Source organism: Salmo salar, chromosome 09, assembly GCF_965601325.2.
Source record: "Salmo salar chromosome 09, fSalSal1, whole genome shotgun sequence".
Taxonomy (NCBI): Eukaryota; Metazoa; Chordata; class Actinopteri; order Salmoniformes; family Salmonidae; genus Salmo; species Salmo salar.
Window position 1 is genome coordinate 48087270 of NC_138299.1, and position 15127 is coordinate 48102396.

At 43.1% G+C, this 15127-nt stretch overlaps 2 protein-coding genes across 2 annotated transcripts; both read left to right on the forward strand.

Moving 5' to 3' along the window:
- The first annotated feature begins 1118 nt into the window (after positions 1 to 1118).
- Positions 1119 to 6820, forward strand: lgals3a (lectin, galactoside binding soluble 3a). The gene is made up of 6 exons (XM_014183075.3): positions 1119 to 1252; positions 1579 to 1593; positions 1707 to 2480; positions 2992 to 3080; positions 5196 to 5370; positions 6231 to 6820. The coding sequence occupies exons 2-6, from the start codon at positions 1582 to 1584 to the stop codon at positions 6384 to 6386; spliced, it is 1206 nt and encodes a 401-aa protein (XP_014038550.1). The 5' UTR covers positions 1119 to 1252; positions 1579 to 1581; the 3' UTR covers positions 6387 to 6820.
- Positions 6821 to 8382: 1562 nt separating this feature from the next.
- LOC106591813 (synaptojanin-2-binding protein) lies at positions 8383 to 14873 on the forward strand. The gene is made up of 4 exons (XM_014183076.3): positions 8383 to 8726; positions 9644 to 9780; positions 10476 to 10571; positions 10816 to 14873. Exons 1-4 carry the CDS (start codon positions 8525 to 8527, stop codon positions 10966 to 10968), a joined length of 588 nt encoding a protein of 195 aa, XP_014038551.1. The 5' UTR covers positions 8383 to 8524; the 3' UTR covers positions 10969 to 14873.
- The last annotated feature ends 254 nt before the right edge of the window (positions 14874 to 15127 follow it).

The window sequence follows — 15127 nt, forward strand, 5'->3', positions numbered from 1 at the left end:
GTTCTAGTGAAGGGAAATCTTAATGCTACATGACATTCTCGACATTCTAGACAATTCTGTGCTTCCAACTTTGTAGCAACAGTTTGGGGAAGGCCCTTTCCTGTTTCAGCATGACAATAGCCCCGTGCACAAAGCGAGGTCCATACAGAAATGGTTTGTCGCGATCGGTATGGAAGAACTTGACTGGCCTGCACAGAGCCCTGACCTCAACCCCATCAAACACCTTTGGGATGAATTGGAATGCAGACTGCAAGCCAGGCCTAATCGCCCAACATCAATGTCCGACCTCACTAATGCTCTTTCCCAAACATTACTTTTCTGGACCTCCCTTCTCTTTATTTTCAACTCTGCATTTCGCAGCTTTTCTCTTATTGAATTCATCTCTGACATTGCCCCTTTTAGCGTCCGTGGATCGATGTTAACTTGTTCTGCCCATTTGGCGAATGGCATATCTGGAGCGTTTACAGTTTGGCCCTAAAGCTTATGCACCATTGCCAGATAACCTAAAATCGTTTTTTTTTTTACTCAAAGTAGGCTATAAAATGCTATAAAATGCACAATAATTATACATTGATGGGTTTTTTTAAGGTATAGTTCTCTCTCTATTCAACCCGCCATTTCATCCACACAATATTTAATGACCCTAAACCCGCCCGCCCTGCGTAACAGCGAGTTATGAATCAATCCGCACATCACTACGGAACATTATCATTCAACACACCTTGTTAACTCATCTGCAGTAAAATCTCGTACATCTCTGCAGCTGCCACCACAACATCTATTTTCTGTGATTTAGGTTCCATTTCTGCGGTACCAGTTGATAACCATGACTATGAAGCCAAGCTAACTAAAACACATGATCTCCAGCGAACACAAACAGTATGCCGCCCCACACAAATTGACAGTCTTTCATTGACATATTTTTCGCATCATTTCATATTGTACTAATTGAGTTTTTAATCATATAAAGTTGATGGAGAAAAGGTAGATTTACTTATTTGATTCATTATTTTATTTATTTTTTTACTCTGCGGTAATCTTCAATTGCTGACTGGCTTCAATTCAAGAAAATGCATGTGACTCTGGAACGCACCCATTTGGTTCCGCCGGACGTTTACGTCATATTCAAGGCGTGTGCAGACTGTGCACTTCCTTTCAGGAGTTTTGTACAGTATTTTTTTAATCTCAACCTGGTACATTCTTATTGTATCTAACTTTAGAAATTGTTGAAAGACGTCTCTCTTTTGTCGAGGTAACGTTGAATAATCTAGCTACCGTACTTTTAAAACATGTGTTGATTGTACTATGATCGTTGAACATTATAAATATGTCTAATCAGCTAGCTAGCTAACTACGTAAGTGTACATCGAGCCACTAGCCACGACGCTAGCTTCTAGCTTTCTGCATGTGTGCAACACTAACCAGTCTGTAATCCATCCAGTTGAATAAAAAGCTTATAGCTAGGTAGCTTGTGATAGCTTGCTAGCTAACTAGCTACTTCAGGCTGTTATATGTCAAGTTTTAGTCTATGGTAAGCTTCAGACCTAACAACTTTATTTTACCCCCATTACCTTTCAGGACATGGATTTCTCGGTGAGTTAGTTATTTTTGTCAATCAAGTTTATCATCAATGTATACGTTATTTAAACTGGTAAATGTGTTGGTGAAGATCATGGTACCAATGAATCTCCCTTTCTGGTATGCAGCTGGCAGATGCCATAGCGGACAGTGTCCCGGGCCAAGCTGAGAAAGCAAGTAACCCCAACCCAGCCGCCCCTCCGCCCACTAACCCAGGGTGGCCTGGTGCAGCTCCTGGAGCCCCAACACAGCCCTCTGCTCCTGGGGGATTCCCTGGGGGCCCACAGTCTGGTCCAGGGGCCCCAGGGCAGTTCCCTGGAAGCCAAGGACCGTTCTCTTCTGGTCCAGGAGCACCAGGGCAGTATCCTGGAGCTCCCTCTGCCCCTGGTGGGTTCCCGCCCGGACCAGGGGTACCTGGACAGTACCCAGCCGGGCCCGGAGCACCTGGACAGTACCCTGCCGGGCCCGGAGCACCTGGACAGTACCCAGCCGGGCCCGGAGCACCTGGACAGTACCCAGCCGGGCCCGGAGCACCTGGACAGTTCCCTGGGCAGTTCCCCCCTGGTGGAACCCCCGGTCATTTCCCTGGAGGCCCAATGCAGTACCCATCTGAACCCTTCCAGACTAGCCCTGGAGCACCCCCAGGACCCTACCCCAACGTGCCTTACCCAGGAGCCCAGCCTGGTGGGGGGATGTATGGGCCTGGAGGTCCAGGAGCTGCCTTCCCCCCTGGAGGAGGCACCTTCCCTGGGTTCCCTGGTGGGGCCTTCCCTCCAATCCCCCCTGGATCGTGGAGTGCTGGGGGCGGTGGAGTTTTCCCTCCCCAGCCCGGTCACCCTGGCTCTTTCGGTCCAGGTCCCATGGGACCATATGGGGGATCAGCAGCTCCAGGAGGCATGTTGGTGAGTAAATACATGATTTTAAAACACTACACATCGCTTGCTTGCTTGCTTCCTGGTGCATTTCTTTCCTCGTCTTCCCTGCAGCGTCTCTGTCCACGCAGTGTGTCTCTTTGGAGGGTTTCTAGCCTTGTTTGACCATCCCGATCTCACCAGCTTACACTGAGTGCAGTGGTCAGGATGGTGGATCAGGCTAGGGATTTGCTGCAGGGCTGGAAAAAAGCTGTTGATATTCTAGAAACTGCAATGGCAGTATATTGGTCTGAGGGCTACGTTTTAGTGTCACTACTGACCACTCTGGACGTGGTAACTAATAATAATAATAATTGATTGGATTTATATGGTAATTTTCCAGTGCAGTAATTGGGGTGAAGTACTGTGGTATCTTTAAATGTGCACTTTTACATTAGATATGTTGATAAGACAGTTTAGACCTGTTATTGTATTATTCCTGAGACACTTCCGGTAGTGCATCTGATGATGACATGTAATGTAAATATAACGTCCGTTTCAGCCGGTGCCGTACGAACTGCCTCTCCATGCTGGCATCATGTCCAGGCTGTTGATCACCATTGTAGGGGAACCCATCGTTGGAGGAGAAAGGTAGGTACTCACACACACACCATTCATCCATTCATGAATTAATCCATTCATTTATCCATTCATTTATCTGTTCATTCATCCATCCATTCATTCATTCATTCATTCATACCCTTTATCTATAGTCAAAAGCATGGTCTTTATGTACAGTTCCTTCGGAAAGTACTCAGACCTCTTGACTTTTTCCACATTTTGTTACGTTATAGCTTTGTTCTAAAATGGATTCAATATAAAAATAATAAAAAAACATCCTCATCAATCTACACACAATACCCCATAATGACAAAGTGAAAACAGGTTTTTAGAAATGTTTGCAAATTTATTACAAATAAAAAAAATAGATACCTTATTTACATAAGTATTCGGACTCTTTGCTATGAGACTTGAAATTGAGCTCAGATGCATCCTGTTTCCATTCATCATCCTGGAGATGTTTCTACAACTTGATTGGAGTCCACCTGTGGTAAATTATATTGATTGGAGCAAAAACCAAGCCATGGGGTCAAAGGAATTGTCTGTAGAGCTCCGAGACAACCCGATGGTCACTCTGACAGAGCTCCAGAGTTCCTCTTTTGAGATGGGAGAACCTTCCAGAAGGACAGCCATCTCTGCAGCACTCCATCAATTATGTCTTTATGGTAGAGTGGCCAGACGGAAGCCACTCCTCAGTAAAAAGCACATGACAGCCTGCTTGGAGTTTGCCAAAGGGCGCCTAAAGACTCAGACCATGAGAAACAAGATTATCTGGTCTGATGAAACCAAGATTGAACTCTTTGGCATGAATGCCAAGCGTCAAGTCTGGAGGAAACCTGGCACCATTCCTACGGTGAAGCATGGTGGTGGCAGCATAATGCTGTGGGGATATTTTTCAGTGGCAGGGACTGGGAGACTAGTCAGGATCAAGGCAAAGATGAACAGAGCAAAGTACAGAGAAACCCTTGGTGAAAACCTGTTCCATAGCGCTTAGGATCTCAGACTGTGGCGAAGGTTCACCTTCCAACAGAACAATGAACCTAAGCACACTGCCAAGACAACGCAGGAGTGGCTTCGGGACAAGTCTCTGAATGTCCTTGAGTGGCCCAGCCAGAGTGCGGACTTGAACCCAATCGAACATCTCTGGAGAGACCTAAAATAGCTGTGCAGCGACGCTCCCCATCCAACCTGACAGAGCTTGAGAAGATCTGAAGATGGAATGGAAGAAACTCCCCAAATACAGGTGTGACAAGCTTGTAGCGTCATACCCAAGAAGACTCTAGGCTGTAATCGCTGCCAATGGTGCTTCAACAAAATACTGAGTCAACGGTTGTCGTGGAAAATAGTCTTAAGAATAACACTTCTTACAAGAACTTGTAAATTCAATATAGACTTTAATACAGAGTAGTAAAGCCGAGCCGGTCCGCGGAACAACAACTGCCTTCCTTAGGCCCCGGCTCTGCTTTTATGCATATACAATACATAGGTCCATCCTTTATGTAAATGAAGTAAAACCCCCTATGCGTTTTGCCACCATTTTCTTTCAACCCAATGGATAACGCCCTCATCTGCTTTTAGCTATAACATAATGGTGGCTAAACTCTCCTCATATGGATATGAAAATAATGCATGCATTGCATGCTTACGCTTGGCATATATTTAGTCATGGCCATACATTCAGCTTGCCTGGCCGTTGCGTGGTTCCTACTTGGGGATGTATAGCCACCTGTTGTCTCCACTCAGGGTCAGCTGCCAGTCTCCTCTTTCGCTAGCTAATGTATTTCTATTTTTCCTTCCCTCAGCACGTCTACCTTTCTCCCACATGGTCTGAATACTTATGGAAATGTGATATTTCCGTTTTTTTTATTTGTTAAATTAGCTAAAATGTCTAAACCTGTTTTTGCTTTATCATTATGGGGTATTGTGATGCCATTATGGGGTATTGTGTGTAGATTGATGGGGAAAAAACAATTTAATCCGTTTTAGAATAAGGCTGTTACATACCAAAATGTGGAAAAAGTCAAGGGGTCTAAATACTTTCCTAAGGTGCTGTATATCCATTCATACTCCTTATATATAGTCAAATGCATGGTCTTTGTGTATATTGGTGATGATAAATGAAAACAAATGTTGTTTTTATTCCAGGTTCCATGTTGATTTTTTAAAAGAGGAGGATGAGGAGGACGATGAAGAGGTTGTGTTCCACCTCAACCCTCGTTTCTATGAACAACAGGTTGTCCGTAACTCCAACCTGGATGGGTGTTGGGGTCCAGAGGAGAGGGATGGAGGCTTCCCCTTCGTTCCTGGACAACGTTTTGAGGTACAGTATTGAGCAGGGTTGAGATCTCCTGGTGTTTTGAGGTACAGTATTGAGCAGGGTTGAGATCTCCTGGTGTTTTGAGGTACAGTATTGAGCAGGGTTGAGATCTCCTGGTGTTTTGAGGTACACTATTGAGCAGGGTTGAGGTCTCCTGGTGTTTTGAGGTACAGTATTGAGCAGGGTTGAGGTCTCCTGGTGTTTTGAGGTACAGTATTGAGCAGGGTTGAGGTCTCCTGGTGTTTTGAGGTACAGTATTGAGCAGGGTTGAGGTCTCCTGGTGTTTTGAGGTACAGTATTGAGCAGGGTTGAGGTCTCCTGGTGTTTTGAGGTACAGTATTGAGCAGGGTTGAGATCTCCTGGTGTTTTGAGGTACAGTATTGAGCAGGGTTGAGGTCTCCTGGTGTTTTGAGGTACAGTATTGAGCAGGGTTGAGGTCTCCTGGTGTTTTGAGGTACAGTATTGAGCAGGGTTGAGGTCTCCTGGTGTTTTGAGGTACAGTATTGAGCAGGGTTGAGGTCTCCTGGTGTTTTGAGGTACAGTATTGAGCAGGGTTGAGGTCTCCTGGTGTTTTGAGGTACAGTATTGAGCAGGGTTGAGATCTCCTGGTGTTGTGTAATATGTGGGTAGAGAATGTCAACCATTTCAAATAAAGTAGTTACATGACTTATATAGATGATGTACTGTGACCTCAACTATAGATAATCACTTATCTGTACTGTAAATTAATTACAATCTCTAATACATTTTTTCAGACAAAGATCAGTAACTATTAAAGATTGCACCTTTTTAAGCTCTGTATTCATGTTTGAACACTAATGTTTATTTAATTGCTGAGTTGTTGTGACTGTCCCTCCCTGCAGCTGAAGATCCTCGTGGAAGAGGACTCGTTTAAAGTAGCTGTGGATGGAAACCATTGTCTGGAGTATGAGCACAGAGCCGGAGGGTTTGAGGACGTCACCCTGCTGCGCGTGGTGGGAGATGTCACTCTCTACAGCGTGGCCCCAAGCATGATCTAACGAGAGAGAGAGAGACTACGTCTGAGTTCCAAATGGCACCCTATTCCGTATAGGCTCCGGTCAAAAGTAGAGCACTACATAGGGAATAGGGTGCCGTTTGGGATGTAGTCCAGTTCACTTCACCTGACTGACACTGTGGCCAATGATCTGGATGGGGGGGAGGGGAGCTCACATACCTCTTTTCACACTATCGTGCTGACCCAAACCAACCTGCTAGCTCGGACAGTTTCTTTTCACTTTGTCCTTTACAGCATGGTTCCAGAAACTATGGCGGATGGGTAACCAGGCTGGCTCGGTTTTGGCTCGGTTTAGCTCAGTGGTGTGAAAAGCCCTGCACAGCATGTCCTATAGGCTATAGGTAAAAGAGATCTAATTATTTGACTGTGTCATTTAACGTTGTAATAATCTATACAAATGAGGGCAAGGAACTAGACTATGTAACAGAGAAGGAGATATCTGCTTTTAACGGCAGTTCTAGGGAAAGTAACCATATTTATTCTGCATGAAATGTCTCTAGGACAAAGGGGACGTGTCCTTAGCATTTCACAATGTTGTCATGATGGCAGCAAAATAGGCTGTATATTGTTTGTATGTCTGTTTACTGTCTATAATTACAAATTAGCCTTTCAGGGTTATGATGCATGTTGTGTGTGTACTCAATGGACTGGACATCCGTGTGGCTTTTTTGCTTTGAACCACTATTTTATTGCAATGCTGTCTGCAAGGCTGAATGGACATGGACTAGAATATAGAAGGATAGCGAGAGCCTCTGTGTACTGTAGACTGGCCTAGTGTTCATTTAGCTAAGATCATAACAAATGTGTTTAGACATTTTCCAGTATTAATCCTCTAGGTCTCGCTGATTTAAGGTCCGTAAATATTATTAAGTAGTCAGATCTACAGCTAAATGAAATGTAAACTGTAGTAGCTAAATCAATGTATCACTTTGTAGATGTTACCAAAGACTAAGTATTATTTTCAAAATGAAGTTTTTGTCAATAAAGAATGAAGAGAGAGCTGATACATTTTATGACTAGTTATCAATGGTTTCTTCTTCAGCAGTCACACATTGCTCTGCCTGAAGTACCCGCTCATGTGCAACTGTTTAGACGCTGATCTTGGGTCAGTTTGTGGATTTTACCCATTAATGGATTGGTGGAGGGGAAGCTGATCCTAGATCTGTATCGAGGGGAAACCTGAGCGCTGATTATTATACCTTGTGATATATTCTAATGAGTATTCATTCATAAGCAATACCCCCTGTGGATAGGCCGGGGTTGTAATCATTAGTCCAAAACGTTTTGCAATGGAAATCGTTTACTCCAAATGGAAAAGTTTTGCAATGAAAACGAGTTTCAATTGGACAAATTCAGATAGGTGGCGGTTCCAGACCATTTCAACTGGGGGGGGGGGCAGTTGTACTGTTAGAGGGGCCAGTTACATTAGACGTTATTGTTGTCATATCGTTTTCTTCACTGCGTTGCAGGCATTAGCAGGCAAAAGACCATGTTCATAATCATCATCGTTGCCACTGTCTAATAATGGATGTAAAAAAAAAAAAAGAATGATAGCAAAAATTTGTTATGTAAAAATTATTTCATACTCCACATTTAGGGGGGCCACAAGGGGGTCCAAAATTGTTGTCACGGGGGCACTGCCCCGCCCCCCCCCCCCCCCCCCCCCCAGAACCGCTAGTGGGTCCCGCACCGTTTTGTCTGTTTGGTTCCTAGTGAATACACCCCAGAATGAGAACCACTGGTGGACAGAAGCTGTTTTTCCTTTTTCTTATGCTTCAGACACAGGGTAAACGCGCAAAATAGTACGCAGCATCATCTGGATATGTGTGCAACAAAAGTTCAACATTCACCTTCTGCTACCATTTCTGTCAAGCCGTCTACGCGTACAGTTTGACGCATACGTTAGATAAATCCAACGTACACAGCACGCAGCGTGTCATTGGAAAATGAATGTAATTCTGGTGTCGGTGTGTTAGGAGTGGTGGCTACAGTACATGACTCACTTGTAAAACTTCACTCGCATCGCATTTTTGGAAAGCTCTGTTTCCTGTGTGCACATGAACGATAGAAACATTTCTGGTTGGGTCAATCAGAGGTCATGATAAGTAGTGCAGTGGATTGATGAATCGTCTGGGAAGTGGAGTTGTAGTCCATCAGAGGGCAGCAGAGACACAACTCCTGCATGAGTTCACCTTCACATTCATAACTACCCCCCTAAAACAGCTATTTAGCTTGTCCTTCGGATTTCCTTACATCATGAACGGGTCAGCAAAATATACAGCGCCTACCGTGCTGGGTATACAGTTGAAAAGAGGACCACAAGGTAAGAAAATAGTTTGTAGTCGCAACTCCCGACAGCTACCTAGCTAGATAGCTTGCAAACTGATAGCCTGGCTAACTAGGTAGCTAGCGCATAAGCTGTTGCTTTCTTGCTAGCTAGCTAACTAACTCACTCAGCTGGCTGTCTTTATTCAACTTTTGCCAACTTGGTATCTAATCTGGTCATAGCAAATAGGCTGCAACTTGAACGCTACCGATATTTGAGTTTTCCACCTCTAGTTACTGAGCCAAATGAGAATCGAGCTATCAACTAGTTAGCTATGTTAGCTAACTGATAGCCTCTACTCATTCATTTTGAACGCCAATAGCATTTCTCAGCTAATCAGAAGTGACAATCCGATCCCTGTAAAGTAGTATTCGCTACTACTCCTACCAGTATTTTAGCTGTCAAAACTGAAATGTGTGTGCTTGCAAGTCTTTGTCCCAGAACCATTTTGTTCTCAAGTTTTAGCTAGTCAGTCACTTCCAGTGACTAGTCACTTTCACTTCCATCCCTTATGGTGATGTAGCTATTAGGCAATGTTATTTTATGACATGACAAGAAGCCTGATTGCATGGAAGGGCATTTTATAGGCTTTTTTTTGTGGAGTGAATATGATTGTACTTTGTACCACATAGATACCAACATTCAAATCAGCAGACCTCTCCTGACCTGTCCCCAACATATACTACTTGCTGCATTACCATGGTTACATAGCCTTCCCCATAGAATTAGAATGCTTTATATTTCTCTATGGCCTCGCCTCCTTTGAATATCCAGACAGTTATCAGTAGGCTGTTTCACTTTCACTTACTGTACTCTCTCCCTCCCTCTCTCTATATATATATATATATTTATCTCTATCTCTTTCGCTCTATATCTCTCTTTCGCTCTATCTATCTCTCTCTATCTCTCCCTAGGTCTAGGGTTTAACATAGTGGGAGGTCTGGATCAGCAGTATGTTCTGAATGACAGTGGGATCTATGTGGCAAAAATCAAAGAGAACGGCGCAGCAGCGCTGGATGGAAGATTACAAGAGGGAGACAAGATATTGGCGGTAAAGAAAAAAGATGTACTTTCATTTTTATTTTTTTTGGGAAGCAGATAAGCTCGTCTCCACTAGCTCAACTGCTAGAGAGCCGACTAGCTTGGGAAGCAGAGGGGTTAGGAGGAGGAATGTGATATTTGAATCAATAAATGAATCAATTAAACACCCAAACGAGGGCACTGCGCTCATCCACCTCTGGCCTGCTGGCCCCCCTACCTCTGAGGAAGCACAGTTCCCGCTCAGCCCAGTCAAAACTGTTCGCTGCTTTGGCACCCCTATGGTGGAACAAGCTCCCTCACGACGCCAGGACAGCGGAGTCAATCACCACCTTCCGTAGACACCTGAAACCCCACCTCTTTAAGGAATACCTGGGATAGGATAAAGTAATCCTTCTAACCCCCCCCCCCCCCCCACAAAAAAAGATTTAGATGCACTTTTGTAAAGTGGTTGTTCCACTGGATATCATAAGGTGAATGCACCAATTTGTAAGTCGCTCTGGATAAGAGCGTCTGCTAAATGACTTAAATGTAAATAGTCTATCTGGGGAAATGTGTATTATGCTTGAGGTTTTAGCCATCTACTGCAGAAGACTCCAGTCTTATCTCTGGAAAGGAGATCCTACATTTAACTTATCATGGTACGGTCTACTTTAGGTCTAGTATTTGATCTGTGATTTTTATTTTCCTCTGTTTTGTCTTATGTAGATAAATGGGCAAAAGCTGGAGAACCTGTCACACAGTGCTGCAGTGGAGCTGTTCAGGTCAGCAGGAGAGGACGTGCAGCTACGCGTGCAGCAGAGGGTGAGTGTGACTACCACAGGCTCTTTTTCACTCATCTGGACCTTCTCAATCAACCAACATCTTAGGCAGGGTGGGTCGTGTTCATTAGGGAACATTGTAGCAAAGCGTATTGCAATTGAAAACAAATTAGCATTTTCAGATTGTACCTACCTTCCCGTTTCACTTTTCGTGCCTATTGAACACACTCGGATGTGTTGTAACATGTCACTTTGTTGCCAGTGAAGTAGTCTCTCTTTCCCAACAGCCCACCATGGCCATGAATGGTCCCACCAGTTCCAGGCTTGACGGTGAATCTTCTGTCTCCTCCTTGGGAATACTGGTGGCTGTCCTGGGAGCTGCTGCAGCCATTACGTTCCTATACATGCGCTTCCAGCCACAACTGAGGAGGCACTTTTAAACCTATGTAACTTTCTCCTCAAAGTATTTTTAAAAGCAAAACCTGGGACTGAAAACTTTGCTGAAGGCCCCCCCCCCCTCAAAAAAGAAAATATACAGTACCAGTCAAAAGTCTGAACTCATTCAATTTTTTTTTTCTTTATTTTACTATTTTCTACATTGTAGAATAATAGTGAAGACATCAAAACGATGAAATAACACATATGGAATCATGTAGTAAGCAAAAAAGTGTTAAACCAATCAAAATATATTTTATATTCTTCAAAGTAGTCACCCTTTGCCTTGTCAGCTTTGCACACTCTTGGCATTCTCTCAACCAGCTTCACCTAGAATGCTTTTCCAACAGTCTTGGAGTTCCCACATATGGTGAGCACTTGTTGGCTGCTTTTCCTTCACTCTGCGGTCCAACTCATCCCAAACCATCTCAATTGGGTTGAGGTCGGGTGATTGTGGAGGCCAGGTCATCTGATGCCACACTCCATCACTCTCCTTCTTGATCAAATAGCCCTTTTGCAGCCTGGAGGTGTGTTGGGTCATTGTCCTGTTGAAAAACAAATAATAGTCCCACTAAGCAGCAAGCCAGATGAGATGGCGTATTGCTGCAGAATGCTGTGGTAGCCATGCTGGTTAAGTGTGCCTTGAATTCTAAATAAATCACTGACAGTGTCACCAGCAAAGCACCGTCACACCACCTCCTCCTCCATGCTTCACGGTGGGAACCACACATGCCGAGATCATCCGTTCACCTACTCTGCGTCTCACACAGTGGTTGAAACCAAAAATCTCACATTTGGACTCAGACCAAAGGACAGATTTCCACCGGTCTAATGTCCATTGCTCATGTTTCTTGGCCCAAGCAAGTCTCTTCTTCTTATTGGTGTCCTTTAGTAGTGGTTTCTTTGCAGCAATTAGACCATGAAGGCCTGATTCACACAGTCTCCTCTGAACAGTTGATGTTGAAATGTGTCTGTTACTTGAACTGTGAAGCATTCATTTGGGCTGCAATTTCTGAGGCTGGTAACTAATGAACTTATCCTCTGCAGCAGAGGTAACGCTGGGTCTTCCTTTCCTGTGGCAGTCCTCATGAGAGCCAGTTTCATCATAGCACTTGATGGTTTTTGCGACTGCACTTGAAGAAACTTTCAAAGTTCTTGATGTTTTCCAGATTGACTGACCTTCATGTCTTAACGTAATGATGGACTGTCGTTTCTCTTTGCTTATTTGAGCTGTTCATGCCATAATATGTACTTGGTCTTTTACCAAATAGGGCTATCTAATGTATACCCCCCTACCTTGTCACAACACAACCAATTGGCTCAAACACATTAAGAAGGAAAGAAATTTCACATATACGTTTTTAACAAGGCACATCTGTTTAATTGAAATGCATTCCAGGTGACTATCTCATGAAGCTGGTTGAGAGAATGCCAAGCGTGTGCAAAGCTGTCAAGGCAAAGGGTGACTACTTTGAATAATCTCAAATATAAAATGTATGTTGATTTAAGTTTATTTAAAAAAAAAAAAAGTTTGGTTACATGATTCCATACGTGTTATTTCATAGTTATGATGTCTTCACTATTCTACAATGTAGAAAATGGTACAAATAAAGAAATCCTGGAATGAGTAGGTTTGTCCAAACTTTTGACTGGTACTGTATATACATTTTTTGTTGTTGTGATTATCGTCATTGCGTAACCCAAATGCTAAACTTTACTTTCTTGCTACAGGGATAACACCGATGAGATAATGAGAACTTGTAAATGAAAAAGATGTGCCCATGGCATTCCCTCTGCTGGGCAGAGCTGTGCTCCTCAGACAGAAGGACTTGGCCCACTAAAAAGCTTATTTATCCCAAAGATATCGTTCTCCGTCAGGATAGATATTTATTTGTAGAGGTCCTAGGCAGAGGTCGAGCCTGACTCACTCAAGGGGCCTGCCTGCTCACCAGTTTCCTGTTCTTTACAGGGTGTTTTTGGAAACTGAAAGGCCATGTTGTGTTCAGTCACTCAGAGTAGCCTTTGTAACTGAATGGCTGATCTGTTTTTTGGGGGGGAGATCCAATAGGTTGAGAACTCACTGGTACACTGTGTTTTGATTTGGCTAGTCCGTCTGTACAGATGCAAATTAGCTATGTGTTTTTTTTCTTTCTTCATATTTCTTATGTTTATGTTTTGTCCCTCCTGTGGTTAAACTGTCTCTCTAATTGTACCAGAATCATTCCAGGTACAGTAGCTGTATATGTGTAAAGATAACATTTGAGTTTGTGGTGTTAGAGGCTGAGAGGTGCTTCAGACTAGTCACACTGAGGCTCGTGATGGATGTTGAATCAGTGATGTGTTGTGAACATAGTAGCCTGGTCCCAGATCTGTCGTCTCCTCCTCCTATAGCCTGGTCCCAGATCTGTCGTCTCCTCCTCCTATAGCCTGGTCCCAGATCTGTCCCTATCAAGACAAACTATTTGATGTGACAAGGAGTTGACATGATGGCACAAACTGGCATCAGACTACTACTATAAATCAGGCGTCTCATTAGAATGTGTAGTGATGACGGTTACACTGTCATGTGGTGAAATACGAGAGATATGTTTATCTGTCTGGACTATGTCACTAATGTGTGTCCCTGAAAGAGAAATGTTATTTGAAATGTTTCCAGGTTCACATTGAGACTGGGGTTATTTGTTAATGAAACGAACATTTTATTATTTTCTGTTCATCTAATCCATGCGGTGTGCATCACTTACACATGAACAGCAGTAAGCAAATTATTTTACGTAAAAGGGAAATGTATCACTTAATCTACTTTAGTATTGTTTGCAAAGGGGGAAAACAAAATGATGTGACTTTCAAAGAAATATGACTTTGAACAGACGGCTTGATGCTGTTTGGAAAGCCATATGAAGCCATTAATTTCATCCTGATAAAGGCCCGATTCTGCCACCTAATGAATGTTTAGCAGTCCTGTAGCTCATCCAATCACTGTAATAGAGGGGTGGATTAAGGGTGTGCGTACAAGTCCATTTTATTTTTGTCATAAAGTGCATCCCAATTAACACCCTATTCCCTAAGTAGTGCACTACTTTTTTTTTTTTCTTTTTTTTACCAGAGCCCTATGTAGAGAATAGGGTGCCATTTGGGACTCAATCATGGTTGATGTTTAACATTTACATTCCACATATCTGTCTCTGATTTGTATTATCTGTGTATATAGGTGTGTGTGTGTGTGTGTGTGTCACCCTGCTGACTTGTATGAAGCAAAAATAGGTACGTTTTATATTATCCTATGAATGCCAATAAAGAGAGCTCAGGACAGTAACACTTCAAGTAATGTGTGTGTTGATGATGATGATGATCATCAGGGTCTTGTTGGATTGGCGTGCACCAGCGTGAATCACTTGTCATGTAAATTTTACACTGTTCAAGCGTCTCCTTGGAAATGAGCCTGGAGTCGGGACACCCAACTGGGTCTGAGCCAGCCGCTGAGTTGGAGACAATTGATGTATATAGGCTATATAAATCATTCTGGATATAGGCTATATAAATCATTCTGGATATAGCCTATATAAATCATTCTGGATATAGGCTATATAAATCATTCTGGATATAGGCCATATTAATCATTCTGGATATAGGCCTATGGTTGGCCCAGGCTACTGGGATGCTGACTGTCTGTTCACTTGTGTAAAGAATATCACCTCTCAAATGGCACTGATTTTGATTATTGATAAATGACTGTGGCGTTATAGCCTTTCTGGGTTTCCACTTCTCTTACACACTGTCCTTGAAACAAATTTATCAAAGCTAGAATGAAAATAGATGAAATGTCAACCAAAGAAAAGCTGCCCTGTCCATGTACTGGTATGTTCTGTTTCTATATCAACATTTGCACATAAAGGTGTTTCCACTGCTATTTCTTGCGTAATTAATTCTTACAGACATAAAAAAAAAAAAAAGATCCCACCATCTGTGGACATTTCCTGTATCCATAAGCCTCTGTCATGACTTTTTAGTGCGTCAGGTAATTAATCTGCATTTAAATGGTTGGATGGAAACCTGGTTACTGCAGAGATTACAGTAATTCAGTGTACAGTCATTCCAACTCAGTCCTGTTGTTCAGTGCACTAGTATGTCTCTGAGTGAGTGAGTCAACAGTATCTCTTCTGT

Excerpts from the sequence above, each read along its gene's own strand:
- LOC106591813 (XM_014183076.3), top strand. The coding sequence starts at position 8,525 with ATGAATCGTCTGGGAAGTGGAGTTGTAGTCCATCAGAGGGCAGCAGAG. Across the intron at positions 8,727-9,643 it reads GTTGAAAAGAGGACCACAAG|GTCTAGGGTTTAACATAGTG; the intron begins GTAAGAAAATAG and ends ATCTCTCCCTAG. Across the intron at positions 9,781-10,475 it reads AGGGAGACAAGATATTGGCG|ATAAATGGGCAAAAGCTGGA; the intron begins GTAAAGAAAAAA and ends TGTCTTATGTAG.
- lgals3a (XM_014183075.3), top strand. Across the intron at positions 2,481-2,991 it reads CAGCTCCAGGAGGCATGTTG|CCGGTGCCGTACGAACTGCC; the intron begins GTGAGTAAATAC and ends CGTCCGTTTCAG. Across the intron at positions 3,081-5,195 it reads CCCATCGTTGGAGGAGAAAG|GTTCCATGTTGATTTTTTAA; the intron begins GTAGGTACTCAC and ends TTTTTATTCCAG.